Source organism: Geotrypetes seraphini, chromosome 10, assembly GCF_902459505.1.
Source record: "Geotrypetes seraphini chromosome 10, aGeoSer1.1, whole genome shotgun sequence".
Lineage (NCBI taxonomy): Eukaryota > Metazoa > Chordata > Amphibia > Gymnophiona > Dermophiidae > Geotrypetes > Geotrypetes seraphini.
Window position 1 is genome coordinate 96639347 of NC_047093.1, and position 12221 is coordinate 96651567.

The following is a 12221-nucleotide window of genomic DNA, read 5'->3' on the forward strand; positions in this document are numbered from 1 at the left end:
ACCAAGAAGGCAGTGCAGGCAAATCTCTCTCATGCATATTCATTGTGGATATCCTGAAAACCTGGCCCTAACAGTAGATCTTGAGGACCGGACTTGGGCAGCCCTGTTCTAGAGCAGTGGTTCCCAACCTTGTCCTAGAAGACCACAAGCCAGTCAGGTTTTCAGGATAACCCTAATGAATATGCATGAGAGAGACTTGTATATAATGGAGGTGACCGGCAAGCAAATATGCCCTATGCATATTCATTAGGGGTATCCTGAAAATCTGACTGGCTAGTGGTCCTCTAGGACAAGGTTGGGAACCACTGCTCTAGTGGTAGTACCATAAGATTCCTACTATAAATTAAAATGGCACCAACAGAGGCAGAAGCAAACGGGGATTGATAGAGGTAGACTGGAAGGGGTTGGCTGGGGTGGGAGTTTTCAAAGGAGTCTTGAGGGAGGGAGTACTGTTCATTTTTAAACCTCCAGCCCCTTTAACAAAACTTTGCAGGTGCATCAGGTCACAAGTTAGCAGCCCCAAGCTTACAGGGAGCTGAATAATGCAGCTTATAAGGTTGATTACAAATTGCTTTATTAATTTACCACAGGAGTCCCTATCCTACAGTATTGAGCTAACAAATGATTAGCAGCTCTCACAGGAATCTAAAAGGTAAAATCATATACTTTACTGCAATTTAGTAACTTCCCTCCTAAATGATGTTGACAAAGCCATATTCAAATCAGCACCAAAGTAATAACGGTTTCTCTATTGCTCTATCAGTTGCTTATCATCTAGGGGAAGATTCTCAAAACTAAAATGTGCCTTTAACGTACTTGCTAAACTGGTTCCAGCTGGTTTAGCATGCAAGTATTTTAGCAGCAGATTATCAAAATGGCTTACTGTTGTCTCTTCCAAGTTTCCTAGCAGTCTCCGATACTGCCATGGAAATGTAATACGAGGTCATTAATATTAAAATGAAAGCACTCCAAGCAATTCTCTATCATCGCCGAGTGATTCCCTAACCTCGTTGTGCCACATTAGTGTCCAAAATTTACCGAGAGATCTGAGCTGTTGTAGCTTTACTTTCTGATCAGTGCCTGAGCGCTGCTGATTGGCTCAGGCACTGACAGGAAAGTAAAGTTTGACAGCTCAGACCCACCCCCTCGCAAATTGAAAAACAAACAAACCCATAATCGAAGATTGGCAGGAGAGAGATGCCCCTTCTCTCCTGCCATATTGAACCCCTGACACTACTACTCAACCTGAAGCGGGAGAAATAGCCACTCCCTCCCACCACACAATCCCCCTGACACTTACTACCCCCTCCCCCCACAAAGCGGGAGAGATGCCCACTCCCTCCCGCCACACAGTCCCCTGACACTACTACCCACCCACCTCACCCCTCAGTGGGAGAGATGCCCATTTCCTCTCACTGTTGCCCAACCCCCTGATAACCCCCCACCTCTCCCTACCTTATTCATGAAATCTGGCCAGAAGGACACCTACCCACTCCAGTTAGCAGGCCAACCTCTTAGAAAATGGGGGCCTTCCCCTTCCCGGTGCATCCTGGGATGTGTCGGGCAGGGACCTAAGACTCTGATTGGCCCAGGCACTTAAGGCCCCTCCTAGGAAGAGGTGGGTGTGCCAGATGAACTTTGTGAATAAGATAGGGAGGGGCCGGAGGAGATGTCAGGGGATTGGGTGGCAGCGGGATAGAGTGGGCATCCCTCCCGCTGTGGGGTGGGTGTGGGGGGTAGTAGTGTTGGGATTGTGCAATGTGGCCTGAGAGAGTGGGCATATCTCCCACTGCAGGCGGGGTGGGTAGTAGTGTCAAGGAATTGTGTGACTTGGCTGGAGGAAGTGGGCATCCCTCCTGCTGCCTGGGTGTCCAGAGGTTGTGCAAGTACAGCGGAAGACAGAGGGCATCTCTCCTGCTGATCTTCAATTTTGGTTTGGTGGGTTTAAAAAATATATATATCGGTGTATTCTCTGCATGTGCTAATCACTACCATCAGCGACTCATCTCAAGTAAATTTAGCAAGCTATGTAAACATCCGTGAACCTTATTTGCATGTGGGGTGTTTTGAGAATGACTTGCCTTTTTGAAATTGTTACAGCAATGACCTTGGTAGCACCTCATCGGATTTTATCATGAAGTTTTGAGAATCTTCCCCGTAGTCCACTAACCTTTTTCATTCTCCTCTTTTGCTTCTCTTAGCTGATTCCTGTCCAAGAAATTTGGATTGTACCCTAAAGAAGCGCGAGTTCTGCTCACCTGGATCAGAAAGCTGTGGACCCTGCCTGAAATATTTTATGGAGGATATACATGGAAATTGCATTCCAGAGAGAAACAACCATGCTAGTATGTACATGCTGTTTGATATGCTGTTTTCAGAGATACATGGTCTTGAACTGAAGCGGGTGTGTATGTGGTGGTGGGATGGGGAGGAATTATTCTTATAGTTCCCTGCATCAACTTTGGAATCACTTTTCCCTTTTATTATTTAATTATTCCCAATCTCACACTGTGTACATACTGATATCCCCCTAAAAGATCCCCCCATCTTATAATTTGTATAATATATACAGTCTTGTGAAAAAAATAAGGAAACTCCATGAAATATTCAGTTCTTTCTTAAGAAATGTTCACATATCGATGTGAAATCTTTTTTTAAATTTCTTTATCTCTAGTAAAGAAAGTAATTTAATTGCAGGTAAATAACAAAAATTTTCTTTGATTTACTCATGAAACAAATGATATCCACAAAAATGTGTATTCTTACTGAGGAATAAATTAGGACACCCCCACATATTTAACCACTTAAATGACTCAAATCACACACAGGTGTATCACATCAGGTGCACAAGATTAGAACATCATTACTTAGCATTTTGAAGGAGGTTTGCCCTACTTAAATCTCAGACATTTAGTTTAGTGTACTCATGACTGCTATGATGGTGAGATCAAAAGAGCTGTCTAAGGCCTTCAGAAAGAAGATTGTAGCAGCTTATAAGTCTGGTAAGGGATTTAAAAAGATCCCGAAAGAATTTGATATTAGCCATTCCATGGTCTGGAAAATAGTGTACAAGTGGAGGACTTTCCAAACAACTGCCAACATGCCCAGGTCTGGCTGTCCAAGCAGGTTGACCCCCAGAGCAGACCACAAGATGCTAAAAGAAGTCTCCAAAAACCCTAAAATATCATCATGGGACCTACAAAAGATCCAAAAAATAAAGCAGAACAAATCAATAGGTTCTTGCAGTGAGAACTTACCTGCACACAACAGAAGGCTTTTCACAAGCTGAAATAAATGATTTAAGAATTTGTGAAAAACGAAGTATCCTCAGTGTGAGGGGTCAGCGAAGGGAGAGAATTCTCCAGTGCTTGACGCAACTGGGAAGAGGGTAAATACCCGCTTCACCATCACACCATCACTAGATACATCGCGTGAGAGAAAAATCAAGAGATGCCGCCACAAAGGCAGGCTGTTTGCATCGTGAAGGAGACTGGAGAGAATCAGAGATGCCCAAATAAGGCTGCACACATTCAGTTGCATGAACAATTTTGGATATTCCATCTAAATGCTGTTCAGCCAAGTGGACACAATGATAACATTGAGTGGACTACTATAATTTGATAGCTGTTCGGGCAGTGGCGTACCTAGGGTATGTGGCACCCGGGGCCCATCATTTTTTGACACCCCCCCCATCTATATGAAAAATATGATTTTTAGTACCAATCTACATATCGCACCACAAGAGTGTACCTAGGAAAAGGCTGCATCTTAAACATTGCAGTGAGCACTAGAACACCAACACATACATTGTAAAACTAAACAAGCCAGATCCCGCACAGTCAATTGGTCCTGTAGTCAATGCCAACTGAAAACTATGTCTTTTTCAGAACACACAGAACAGAGATACACCCTCGCCCAAAATGGAATAATCACAAACTAAAAATAGAAATATGTAGACAAAAGTTAAACTGATCCGCCAAGAAACCAGACCCTGGATACAATGCAACACCACAAAAAACAGTAACACATGTCCTCTAATACAGTGCAAAATATAAAGACAGTAGATGTAAATTTGAAAAACCTGATACATAACAATCACCACTTTATAAATTAACAAATAAAAATAAAACAAATAATGAGAAATAAAAAAATACCATTTTATTGGACTAATCCCCGTAAGCTCGGTCCCCATCCCCGCAAACCACCTGATTCCATCCACACAAGCCTTGAATTGTTTATATTAAAGTATAAAAAGAAACAATATTCTGTACAATTGTCAATTTATAAATCAGCGTCTTCTCCCCACTCTCTTCCCCATTTCCCTTCAGCATCCTCAGCCCACTCTCTCTCCACTTTCCTTCAGCGCACGCACATAAAAACAAGCAAGTAATTTTATATCATTTTCATTCTATTCATTCATAGAAATTAAAGTCTAGATAATGCCAGTCACATAACAAAACATGATTTTACAAAAATGATTCCCTGCAGTCAAGCCTGCAAGGATTACTAGATGTCTTTCAGCAGTTCCCCTCCCTCCCTCCCCCTTACCTTTGTGGCCAAGTCAAAATGATCTACCAACAATAAAATTTTAAAAATACAAAGCACGCTGTACGCAGAGAAAATGTTAATTATCATTTATATTCCGCGGGTTTTCAAAGAGGTCAAGGCAGATGACTTTATGCAATGTCACCTCAGTAACAACTATACAAAAATAGACAAATATTCCCCCTCCTTTTTTACTAAACTGCGATAGCGGTTTTTAGCGTAGGGAGCTGCGCTGAATGCCCCACGCTGCTCTCGACGCTCATAGGCTCCCTGCGCTAAAAAACTCTATTGCGGTTTAGTAAAAGGGGGCCATAGTGCAAAATATAGACAGCAGATATAAATTTTCAAAACGGACACATTTTGATCACTAAGTTGAAAATAAAATCATTTTTCCTACTTTTTTGTCTGGTGATTTCATGAGTCTCTGGTCCTTCTTCTGGTCCTTCTTCTTTCTCTCTCCCCCTGGCTCCCCTCTTTATTTCTGCCTTTCTTTCTCTCTCCTCCTGGCCCCCCTCTTTATTTCTGCCTTTCTTTCTCTCCCCTTGGTCCCCCTCTTTCTTTCTGCCTTTCTTTCTCTCTCCCCCTGGCCCTCCTCTTTCTTTCTGCCTTTCTTTCTCTCCCCCTTGACCCCCTCTTTATTTCTGCCTTTCTTTCTCTCCCCTTGGTCCCCCTCTTTCTTTCTGCCTTTCTTTCTCTCTCCCCCTGGCCCCCCCTCTTTATTTTTTCCTTTCTTTCTCTCTCCCCCTAGCCCGCACAAAGCCATCGTGCCGATTTCTCCACTTCCACGATTCTTTCCCTACCCTCACCCCCAAGCCAGCAGCCGATTTCTTCCTGCTCCTTCCCCGATGTCCTGAACTTCATCGGGCAGCAGCAGCATTCACAATTCACTGCTGTTGCCCGCTTCAGGCCTTCCTCTCTGTCGGGTCCTGTCTTCATGAAAACTGGAAGTAGGCAGGACCAGGCAGAGAACAAGGCCTGAAGCCGGCAACAGCAGCGAATTGTAAACGCTGCTGCTGCCCGAAGAAGGTAATGGAGCACCGAGGCAGTCCGCTTCTCCCCCCTCCCAGCCGAACCCCCGCTGACCCTCCTATCTCCCCCCCCCCTCCGTGAACCTTTCCGACCTTCCCAGCGAGAGCAGCAAACCTCCTTCGCGGCTTTCTCCTCCCTCTGCCGCGTTACTGATGACGTCATCAGTGATGCGGCAGAGGGAGGATAAAGCCGACGCTACTGGAGGGAGGTTTGCTGCTTTCGCTGGGAGGGTCGGAAAGGTTCACTTGGGGGAGGAGAGATAGGATGGTCAGCGGGGTTTCGGCTGGGAGGGGGGAGAAGCGGTCTGCCTTGGTGCTCTAAGGCCTGGCGCCATTACCTTTTTCGATAATGGCGCCGATGCTGCTTTCGCTGGGAGGGTAGGAGCGCGATAGGGACCGGGCCAGCTGTGCACCCCCCCCCCTAAGGCGGCACCCGGGATGGACCTCCCCCTCGCCCCCCTTGGTACGCTACTGCCCTGGGGAAACAGCCTGCAACAAGATCGCGCGATGCCAGAGATCTTTGCCTGCTTCGGCTGTTTCCTCCGCCGCGGTCCCGCCCCTCCTCTGACATCAGAGGAGGGGCAGGACCGTGGCGGAGGAAACAGTCGAAGCAGGCAAAGATCTCTGGCATCGCGATCTTGCTGCAGGCTGTTTCCAGACGCGACACCCGGCGCAGGGGGGGGAACCGGACCGGGAGCACCCCCTCAGGGCTTGGTACCCGGGGCGGACCGCCCCTCCCGCCCCCCCCCCCCTTGGTACGCCACTGTGTTCGGGTAACCTTAGTCCTTCTTTGTTGTGTTGTGATTGGCTCTCCTGTTTTCCCGCCCTTTGATTTTGAACTCAAGCTCCTCCTGTTGGTTATTCTCTTTTGACGTTACCTTTTGGTTTGAAACACTGCCTGTGTTCTATTTGAGCAGCTCCCCCTCCCTCCAGTCTCCCTTTGGTACGCCACTAAAGACATGGCAGCGGCTCCTGTCACGATCCCCACCTGCGTCGGAAGTGCATCGGGGATCTTACTATGCAGTCCTCAGTTTCCCACTGCAGTATTTTAGTGAGCGACACAAGAAAAATTATGAGCGACGCCAATGAAAATAGTGAGCGATCGCTCATGCGTTCAGCTTAGAGGGAACATTGCTGCCAACTCAATCTCACCAAGCAGAAGTGGAATCAGCAGGGGCCCTCCAAAAGTCACCCAGGCAGGTTGTCCAAGAAAGCACGGACTTCTTCCGGAGTGTTGAAATAGACAGCCTTATTGTCATGGAACACCCTTAGCCGGGCCGGGTATTGGAGCGCAAACCGGATCTAGCATTGATGTAATTGGGTGCAATATGGCGCCATGGCCCGCCGTAGCTCTGACACTCGCGCAGAGTAATCCTGGAACACCAAGATCCGCTGGCCCTCGTAAGAGAGTTCTCCCTTGGCCTTACAGCAGGTAAGCAGCCTATGTTTGTCAGCATAATTTAATATGCGAGCAATGACTGGCTGCGGCTTACGATCCCCGTCGCGGCGCGCTCACAGCCTATGCACCCGTTCGACCATCAACGGGACTCCACCTGTGTCCATATTGAGCTCTTTCGGTAACCAAGTTGATACCAGCTCCCGGAGACCAGCGTCAGGGATTGATTCCGGCAGCGCGATCAGACAAAGATTATTGCGGCGGTTGCGGTTCTCCAGGTCCTCGGCCCGGGCCTCCAATCTCCCATACTGCTCTTCTAAAGTAGAGGTCCTAGCTTCCAGTGTTCCCGTGCGGTCCTCCTGAGCAGACACCCGCTCCTCCACATGCTGAATTCGTGTAGCTTGCCGCTCCAGGGTGTCTTTTATGCCAGCCACTGTGGTCTGTAAGCGGGTCAGCTTGTCATCCAGGATAGCGGTCAGATGTTTTTTATGTTCTTCGATTGCCTCCGTTTGCAGCGTGGCCGTCGGACCCGGGAGCACTTGAGCGGGAGGAGTCAGTGCCGCCATCTTTGCGGGAGTAGTAGGGCCTCGCGGTAACTTCGCTACTTTGGAGGTTCGAGCCGGCATACCTCAGGGACCAAGCCAAGAAAAGATATGAGCCAGTAGCCCACGAACTGCGCCAGCAAAAGGTATCGGTAACGATATCCAAAATCCAAGGAGGATTTAAATGCAGAAAAGCGTGTTGTAGGGTCGGGAGAGGTGAGCAAGCACATCAGCTTAGCTTGAGTGCATCACGTGACCCCCCCCCCCCCAGCAGCACCTCTTCTGTGTTCCCCCTCTTCCCTGTGCTGTCCCTCTTCCCTATTCCCCAGTCCATCAGCACCTCTTCCGTGCTCCCCCTGTCCCTCTTCCCTGCTCCCCGGCCCATCAGCGCCCCTTATCTGCTCCCCCTGTCCAGCATGTTTGTTTGCAGCCTGGTGAGAGTAGCACCTCAGTAGCAAGTTCCCTCTGACGCGATCGTGTACGTCAGAGGAAACGTGCTACTGAGGTGCTGAGCGGCCTGCGAAGTTTGTTACAGGCGGTTGCTATTGTCACCAGGCTCCTTTGAAGAGCGGCGATGATGCGGCTCTGGCGCCGCTGGGAGAGAGCTTGCCTGTAGCTTCCTCCAGCAGCAGCGGTTGGTGAGTGAGGGCGGGAGGAGGGGAGTGGCCAGAGTGTTCCCTGCTGCCGGGTTCTAAAATGGAACACGGCAACGGATCACACACCATGGCGGCAGGGAACACGAAACCCTAAGTGCGCATGTGCGCTTAGGGTCCTATTATATAGGATTTTAGTTTTGTAATCATATACACCGCTTAGATCATTTTATAAGCAGTATATCAAATTTTAGTAAAAGAAACTTGTTTTTATATTCAGGGGTTTTTTTCATCTAATTTAATTTAATGGAGTCTTGTATTCCACTTAGTCCAGCAAGTGCAAATGATGCCATAAAATAATTTTCATACATACCAAAAAAGCAAAAGGCCCAGCCACAGGTTTCGAGATTTTTGGATTTAATCATTGTTGTTCTTGACAGTAGGAGAAAAATTAGGGAACTTAGCTGTCTGGCATTGATCAAGATATGAGTGCAACACACACACACTCACACATCTTGCTAAGCCCTGTCCAAGATTAAATAGAAGAGGCTAATGCAAAATCAAGAACAGACTAATGAAGTAAGTACAGTGATGTTTAATTATAATAACAGTAATTATACCTCATTATGCATCCTGACATGGTATTTAGTTCATGTGTTCTCAAACAGAAACTGGTTTTGCCCAAAATGTTTATTAGGTGGTTTATTAGGTATAAACTCATGTTTTGCTACCAGAGTGCTTCTCTTGTGGTGTTGATTATGACAGCTTTGATCTCCATGTCTCTGGCTTGTAGGAATCAGAACTGTAATTGCTGTTTCACACTGATGCATTTTAATGGTCATGGCAGATTCGTGCCTTGTTTCATGCAGGCAACTTCCACTCTGTTGAGAGCAGATGGCCTGTACAATTGTAGCAATGAAATCAGATTTCCATTTTGTGATGTAGCATGTTCTGTTCTTCCCTTTCTGATTTAGGAGGATTACAGAGAATGAAATTAATGGGAACCTGACAAGAGTAAAATTGCTGTATATCTTACTCTAATTGCAGTAGCATTTTCTTCTGGAGTTCAGATGAAACATTTTATTATCTTCATGTCTAGGTAACTTAAAAATAGAGCACAACCCCAAGTTTTAGATAAGAGAATGTTCTCCCAAACAAGCCAGAGACATCCTTTTGTGAGAGCAGTAAGACAGCACTACTTTTGCTATACAGATAAACATTAAAACATTTGCTATACCACCTTTCAAACCAATCATAGTGATATAGAGGTTAACAAATTATATATAACTAGTCTTTAAGCCTGTTACATTAACGGGTGCTAGAATATATGTCTGTCTGTCTTTCTTTCTGTCTCTCTACCTCCTGCTGTATTTCTCTCTCCCTGGCTCCCTTTCTCTGTCTGTCTTTCTGTCCCTCTTCCTGCCCTGTATCTTTCTTCCTTTCTTTCTTTCTGTCTCCCTCCTTCCCACTGTCTGTCTGTATTTCTTTCTATCTGTCTCTCTCCCTCCCTGCCCCCTATGTAGCATTCCCTCCCCCTCCATTTCTCTGTGCAGCAATATTTCCCCCTACCCCACTTTCCTGTGCAGCAGCATCATTGCCTCCCCCTCCATTTCCCTGTGCAGCAGCATTTCCCTCCCCCACCCCACTTCCCTGTGCAGCAGCAACAGCATTTTTCTACTACCCACTTCCCTGTGCAGCAGCCGCAGCAGCATTCTCTTCTCCCACCCCACTTCCCTGTGCAGCAGCAATCCCTCCCCCTCCATTTCCCTGTGCAGCAGCATTTCCCTCCCCCACCCCACTTCCCTATGCAGCAACAGCAGCAGTAGTTCTCTCCCCCTCCACTTCTCTGTGCAGCTGCAGCATTCCCCCCCCCCTTCTTCCCTTTACGCAGTCTGGCACAGAAAAATAACAAAAAGCAACCAACAACCATCAAGGGAATTTAAAAAAAAACCTTTTAAAATCTCTCCCATCTTCACTAGACGGCTCTCATACTCAGATTAGGAGTGCGGATGTGAGGAGCAAGCGGCAGGCCCAAGCGGGAGCGCATAAGCTTGCTCCTCACATCCTCGCTCCTGACCTGAGCAAGAGCATCTAGCGAGGGAGGGATACCGCTAGACCACCAGGCTGTTAAAAAAAGGTATCAACGATGGTGGCGGTACTGGGGGGGAGGGTTTGAAAAGGTGAGGCGGTGCTGGGGGGAGTTGAAAAGCTGCAGCGGCTGTGCTGAGGGGGGGGGGGTTGAAAAATTACGGCGGCGGTGCTGAGAGGCGGAGGGGAGAGGGCACAGAAGGAAAAATAGCACTACTGGCCAAAGTTTATTTTTAAGTTTAAAGGTGCCACGGCGGCTCCTCTCATGATTGCTGCCTGCTTTGGAAGCCTTCTCCGACGCAGGTGCGGCTCGTGAGAGGAGCCACTGCATCACCTTTAAACTTAAAAATAAACTTCGGCCGGTAGTGCCGTTTTTCTGGATGGAGGTCTGCGTGAGGTGGAGAGCAGGGAGGCCATTTCCAATTTGGCTGGCGGCCACTGGCAAAGCTAAGCGCGCATGCGCACTCCTACCTGCTGGGGACTTACTGATCACGGAACACGCAGGTAAGAGTGCGCATGTGCGCTTAGGGTTTTATTATAGTAGATGACTGAAAAATATATTATGGTAAATTGAACTTAAAAACAAAAGAAAAACATATACATCAGTCTATATGCATACACTAATAAGAATTAAGTTATACCTTCATCAGTACAAAAGCCCTAACAGCTCAAAATAGTTGAGAACTAGGAATATCCATTCCTTGGCACATATTATTTTTGTTGTTACACCTTGAAAAGAAACAAATGTGATGTATATATTTCCTTGTAACACTGGACTGAAAGGGAAATTTCCTCCTCCATTCTAACAGAAAGGTGCTATGCTGTCAGACCTGTTCTTTTAAAAGGCACAGGTGTGGTATATCACCACCACCTAGAAGTACATCTTTGAAGGGTGGGTGCAACGGGACACTACTACTCACAAAATTGCTCTAGGAATAAGGGGGTAATGCCTTTTCTATTAGGACTTATCTTTAGAGAGGAGCTGCCTCCACTGTTTCTTCTCTTGGTCAGGTCCCCATCCTTGGTGGGGACCTCCCTCTCTTCCCCGATGCCTCAAAAAACTTTTACAATAGAAAAAACTCTCTCCTTTCTCCTTTAATCACCACATTTGGAGATTTTTTTAAGGTATAAACAAATATATGGTTAAAGGTGAGCCAGTTTTATATAGTACATTTAGATTTTCAGACAGCACCTAGCAAAGCCCCTCATAGAAAATGGGAGTCATGGGATAGAAGGCAAAACCCTTTTGTAGATTGCAAACTGGCTACAATACAGGAAACAAAAAGTAGGACTAAATTATCAGATTTCCCCATGGAAAAATATCAATAGTGGACTTCCCCAAGGGGTCTCTATGGGGATCTGCACTGTTTAACATATTCAGATATGATCTTGATAAAAGGCGCAATGAGAGATCAAATTTGCAGATGTCAAAAAATTGTTCATATTTAAAATTATGAGAATTTACAGAAGAATCTTGTATGATAAGATTGGGCATCTAAATGACAAATGAAATTTTTGTGGGCAAGTGCAAAGTGATGCGCACAGGAAAAAATAAATTCCAATTACAGGTATAAAAATGATTTAAAGTTCCCTGTTCACTCTTCCCAGTTCTACTCCATCCTTGGCTTGAAATGTGGTATATCTTTAAATTTAAAGTAAAAACAATGTTCTGCCATCCTAAGTCATGGTGTCATGCAGGTATCTTTACAGACAGTGTGACAGGACTGTATTTAGTTATCCTTTATGAAACACAAACTGAGTAGCAATACTTATAAACCAAATTTTCAAAGCAGAATTAGTGTCTAGTTTATTCATTTGGAACAAGTGATTATCCGTGGAGCCTTTGTACAAAGCTGTGGCAACAAGTGGCCTTAGCACTCCCTTACATGGGTCTTTACTGTGTTCTATGGCCATTTTTGCCATGGCCAGAAAATGACTTAATATTCCATTTTCAGCATTAATGTGGCAGTGTGTGGTTCGGTGATTAGAGCTACAGCCTCAGCACCCTGAGGTTGTGGATTTGAATCCT

The 12221-nt window shown here is 46.2% G+C and overlaps 1 protein-coding gene across 1 annotated transcript in view; it reads left to right on the top strand.

The window, feature by feature from the left end:
• NPDC1 (neural proliferation, differentiation and control 1) overlaps positions 1–12221 on the top strand; it is a 348849-nt gene that overhangs the window by 201581 nt on the left and 135047 nt on the right. The window contains exon 2 of the mRNA XM_033959938.1: positions 2202–2345. Within this exon, the coding sequence (XP_033815829.1) occupies positions 2202–2345 (144 nt within the window). The remainder of the gene's footprint in view (positions 1–2201; positions 2346–12221) is intronic.